The following is a 5,671-nucleotide window of genomic DNA, read 5'->3' on the forward strand; positions in this document are numbered from 1 at the left end:
ATAGATAGATAGATAGATAGATAGATAGATAGATAGATAGATAGATATTCTTTAAACTCTACAAAAGTTAATTTTATATGTAGGGGAAACAAGGAATCACTGAGAACCTCACACTTGGAGGGGACTAAAAGAGGTTATGTAGTCTCACCTATACCTGAAAGGGAATCTCCTTAACAGCATCCCCGAGAATCCCTTCCCACCCTAAAACCTGTGATCCTTTACTCCATAGATGTCTATCTCAAATGAAGATGTACAAAAAACTTCACCAGAAATGAAGATTGCAAAAAAATTACAAGCTAAGGCTCCATCGGTGCCAGATATTCCAGAGGTAAGATTTCTATTATAATCATAATTCTACTTTCTAAAAATAATTTTTGTAGACAGTGACTTGTGAGTTGTATTTCTATAAAATCTTGGCCATTGGTATACTATTTTGTTGTTCTCTCATTTCAGTAGTGTCCAACTCTTCGTGACCCAATTTGAGGTTTTCTTGGCAAAGATGCTGGAGTGGTTTGCTATTTCCTTCTCCAGTTTATTTTATAGATGATGACACTGAGGCAAACAGGGTTAAGTGACTTTCCCAGGGTCACACAGCTAGTAAGTGTCTGAGGCCAGATTGGAACTCAGGAAGATGAGTCTTCTTGACTCCATACTCAGCACTGTCTAGTGCCCCTGGTATGCTATTAATCGCTGACAAGAAAGGAATAGATGAATGGAGAAAGTTAGGTAGAATGAATGTTCAAGTAGAATTGTATATTGGCTATCCTGTGTAGTCTTCCTATTTGGAAAATTCCAGATAGTTATTTATTTTTAAACCTTTTTGCCACTTTATGCATTAATTCAAAGATTTTGAGTGTGTATAAAATGTATGTCTTACTTGAAATGGAAATTAGCTAAAAATATACAGCTTTAAGTATTTCACAGTTAGCTACAATTATATTTTTGATGACATGTACTAAATGGATATGTGAATTAAAGCCTTATGTTAAATGCATTTTTCACTCCAACAAATAGACTTTTGCAAGCTGATAATTAATGAGCTTTTCATTTCAGTCTACATTATTTAAGCAGCTGATTTTCTCAAAGGTCATATAAATCATGTATATATCAGCTATATTTTTCAGTCTTAAATTTAAATGACTTTATAATTCAAGAGCTTGAAACAAGAATGTTGTAAATATGACCTAAGTGACCATAAATATCTTTGTATTTCTTTCCATTTTTTTGAGGCTTTACCAGAAGGGACGGTAGAGAAGGTAAATGAGAATGCTCAAGAAATTCAGCAAGGAAAAGATGAGGATATCTCTCACCTATCTGTGGGTCAACTTGCTGGCCAAAGTTCAACTACTTCTGAAGATGAAACAGAAATTAGTGAGGAGTTAGAAAGAGAAGAAGGTATTCTTAATTAAATTCTTTAGTTTCATTCTTTTGTATAAATACTTTTCTTTTGTTTGATGTGTTATTCATTGAACATCTCTGTTAGTTAGAAGCTTAGTATTCCTGGGTAGAAATGATAGGATTGAACTCATTCTAACTGAACTGTTGATTCAGCCTGAAGTGATATAATTGAGTGTTAAAAATTATTTCTTACCTAGATTTTTATAATATTACAAAATATTATAGGCTTAAAAATATTGAGTAGCCATTTATATTATCTTATAGCAAACATCTTATTTTGAAGGAATCACATTTTGAAGAATATTAACTTACAGTTTACAAATCAAAGTTATCTATAAGCTTGTCTTAGTTAGTAAGAATAATATACATTTCTTCATAATGTCATCTAAACAGTTTAGTAACACCCATTTCTCTGATCTTGCTTCCTTTTTAATGCTGGGGGGGGGGGGTGAGGTCCTTGTATTAAAAAGCTAGGATTTTTTGTCTCTTAACATACCAAGAATTTCTTAATGAGATCTTTTTCTGGTCTCTAAAAAAGGGGTAGAAGGGTATAGATCTTTACCACTGAAATAGGATAAGAAACCCAGATTGTTATTACTGCAGTATGGTCAATTAATATGTGTTTTCTGCCTAGATTTAAGACCACATCTATTCATATTCTCCCATATTGCTATGCTTAAAGCATGAATTAGATAATTCAATCATAGTTGTTAGTTTTTTTCAGGGTACTTCATATATAAGTAATTTTGAGTGACAATAACTTCTAGTAGTTCATAAAACTATTTCATATAAATGTGCAATGTAATGAGACCAGAATCACTATGTTCCCAGTTGCTTTCTCTTGAGCTACATTTTATCATTTCTTATGGATTATTATTATTATTATTACAAGTGTTTATATGATGACTTATTTTTCATCAAGTTCCTGGTTTGTCTGAATCTCTTACCCTACAAAATGACTGCTAAGTAGATTATTATGAAATTCTGGTTTTTCAATGCATTGTCCCCTGCTAAGAATGGTAGGCGCTACTGAGTGATTGATATGACAGTATATGACTATCATGGTCCAAGAATATCTAGATGATTCAGATAGAAGAAGGCAGCTTATTAAAGGTAGTTTGTACTTTTCATTTCCTCAACTTGTTCTAGTTCCTATTGTCACCTTATTCTTGATTCTTTAATGCTGATTCTGCAACCTCTTTTTGGTTTCTTAAAGAATTGTTCACAACTTTTTTGAAACTTATCAATATTAGATTTTGATTTGGTCTTGCCCACCAGCACATAATGACTGATTTCTATAGTAGAAATGTTGCTTTTGGTGCAAAATAGGTAACACTGACCTCTAAAATAGGGCAATTTGTAGAATATTCTGGCTTACAAGCAATTAAGTATTTATGAGAACATTTCAGTCATTGTTTCACCAATGTATAAGTTGCTTCTTAGTTGTAAGTAAAATAACTTCTTTATTTTAAATTTTCAGACCCATGAACATCATGACTTCTTTATTTGAAAACTTATCTCTTAAAAATGCAAAGTTAAAGATTCATTAATTTATGATTTTCTTTTTAAGAGGAAGTGAAGATTTTGTCACTCACACTGTGATACAATTAGATTTCTCTTTGCTTTGCAGTGTAAAAGTGTAATTGGTTTAACTTTATTTAATTCAGCATTTTTTTAACAGTTCAGGAAGAAAGACTGGATTCTGATGCTGTTGATTCAATAATAACTGACAGTGATGACTGTATTGTTCCAAGTCCCATGTCCAAGAATGTTAAACAGGTTAGTGATGTGGTAATAACTAGAAATATGCAAAAGTTTAATTATATAGGCCGTATTTGATGTTATTGTTTATCAGTTTGCATGCCTTTAGAACAAAAGAAAAAGTCTGTGTTTGAATATTTTATAGATCATCAAAATTTTATTCATTTAACTTTCTAGTTCAAGAATTTGTTGTTAGTTCATTATGTAATAATGCTTAATAAGTCCACAAATATTGGATCAGGAGTGTCTGAGTACAGTAACTTCAGTTACTTTTAAAGAAGCTGTTTTTGTCCCTTCTCTCTGTCATTCAAGAGCCCTTTATTAATTTATTGCTATACTTATGTTTAAAATACTCCTATAACTCTTATAATGTAACATAACATTACATTTTAAATTTCAGTAGCTGTCCTCTGTGAATTATATTTAAATATTTCTACTAGTGAACTTCTCATGGTTATTTGATCTTTGCAGAAGTATTACATCTTTAAAATTACTAGTTAATCTTACTTATGTAATTATTACCTTAGTTTTTTTCTAGTAGTGTTATTACTGAAAAGTAGCTAGTCTGTATTGTGTAAACAGTCATATTTTGAATATCCTGAAGGATTTTACCATCTAAAAGAACCTTTTCATAATGTAAGACATTATCTTGTATTACAAATATCCATACAATAATTTCTATTTCTACATATTTGCTTTCTTGAAGGACAGATCTAATTCTACTATTAAGTAATTTCATGTTCAGGTCTCACTTTCCACTTGTAAGGATTCTAGTACTTTTTATTACTCTTATGTCTCTCATATGCTTATTTTAATTCTAGTGTAAAATATTAACGTAGTATAATAAATTCGGAAACCTTTTAGAATGACCTGATAAAGAAATGTGGCATAGGGGAAAGAGGACTGAAGAAATCAGGAAACTGCAATTCTGGTCCTCACTACTAACTGGCCACGTCATCTTTATCAAGATTTGTTGTTATTCAGTTGTTTCAGTCATGTCAGACTCTTCATAACCCCATTTGGGGTTTTCTTGGCAAAGATACTGGAGTAGTTTGCCATTTCCTTCTCCAGCTCATTTTACAGATGAGAAAACTGAGGCAGACAGGAAACTGAGACTTGCCCAGGGTCACACAGCTAGTAAGGAGCTACGGCCAGAGTTGAACTCAGAAAGATGAGTCTTCCTGTCTCCAGGTCCAGCACTTAATCAAGTTATTTTACGTCAGTGATGCTGTTAGTTACCTATAAAATGAGGGCTTATGACCATCTTGGATCACCAAGGACTCTTTTCGCTCTAAGTGCTTGTGAATTCCTATGAATTTTGCATGTGTAGCCTGAAGACTTACAGTTTTAGAATTCAATTAATGTTGTTAACTGCTTTATCAATGTTGAAAAATTGAAATTCTAATATTAAATCAAACAGAAGATTCTCCTCAATCCCTGAACCCTACTGGAACATAATTTCTATTTTAAAATAGCAATGGAAAAATGTGGTTCATTGTTGAGATCTCTTCCAGCTATTAAAGTCTGTGGAATTTCATTTTATAGTAATTTTATTGAAACAGTTATCTCTCCCATATAAAGATTTACCTTAGGTAGTAAAGCAGAAACTTAAGCATTTAAAAATTTATTGCTGTCTCTTGTATTTATATCACTTTCATTTCCAAATAGATTCCCTACTCTTCCCTCCTTGGTGGTATATAACCAGTAATGCGATGGTTTATCTCAAAAACTATAGACATTTTAGCCACTTTCTAACCATAGTTCCAAATTACTTTCTAGTATAGTTGCATCAATTCATAGTACCAGTGGTTGGATCAATTCACATTCACTACCAAGAGTATGTCTGTTTTTCTTTATCCCCTCCAACAATGACTTTTCCCATCCATTGTCATCTTTGGTCAATTTGCTCTGTATGAAGTAAAGCCATAGAATTGTTTTGATTTCTGTTTCTCTTATTATTAGTGATTTGGAGTAGTCTTTAGCATGCTTGTTAGTAGTTATCATTTCTTTGAAGAACTGTTTGTTCTTAGCCTTTGACCACATAGACCTTAGAATCAAAGCCCTTGACCCTAGCGTTAATAGTGTTATTGCATACTGGACCATCTCCAGACCTCATGATGAATATCAAGCCCCTGGACCCAGAGGGCTGTGGAGAAGAAAGTGAGACTAGTGACCTTGCACAGCCCTCCCTCACTCAAATCCAAGTCAACTGCAAGTCATGTCATCGTTCCCTGATGTCCTGGTCCTCTTCGAGAATGAAGGACAAACACAACAATAATTAGTATTAATTCTATTTGTTGGAGATCAGACCCTTATCAAAAATAGTTGATGCAAAAATTTTTTGCTTAATCAACAGTTTTGCAAAAGCTTTCCAGTTTCATGTAATTAAAATTATCTACATTGTGCTTTATGTTAATTGCTTTTCCTTGTTTAAGAACCCTAAATTCTCTCTCTGTCACTCTCTTACACACACACACACACACACACACACACACACACACACACACACACA

At 32.7% G+C, this 5,671-nt stretch overlaps 1 protein-coding gene across 6 annotated transcripts in view; it reads left to right on the plus strand.

Annotated features, from left to right (window-relative positions):
- RPGRIP1L (RPGRIP1 like) overlaps positions 1 to 5,671 on the plus strand; it is a 134,788-nt gene that overhangs the window by 82,500 nt on the left and 46,617 nt on the right. For all 6 annotated transcript variants that reach the window (XM_069082469.1, XM_069082471.1, XM_069082472.1 and 3 more), the window contains 3 exons: positions 230 to 328; positions 1,230 to 1,395; positions 3,080 to 3,177. In XM_069082469.1, the coding sequence (XP_068938570.1) occupies positions 230 to 328; positions 1,230 to 1,395; positions 3,080 to 3,177 (363 nt within the window). The remainder of the gene's footprint in view (positions 1 to 229; positions 329 to 1,229; positions 1,396 to 3,079; positions 3,178 to 5,671) is intronic.

Source organism: Petaurus breviceps, unplaced genomic scaffold (genome assembly GCF_028583685.1).
Source record: "Petaurus breviceps papuanus isolate PSGF00001 unplaced genomic scaffold, PetGlider_PUasm1.0 171, whole genome shotgun sequence".
NCBI classification, from domain to species: domain Eukaryota; kingdom Metazoa; phylum Chordata; class Mammalia; order Diprotodontia; family Petauridae; genus Petaurus; species Petaurus breviceps.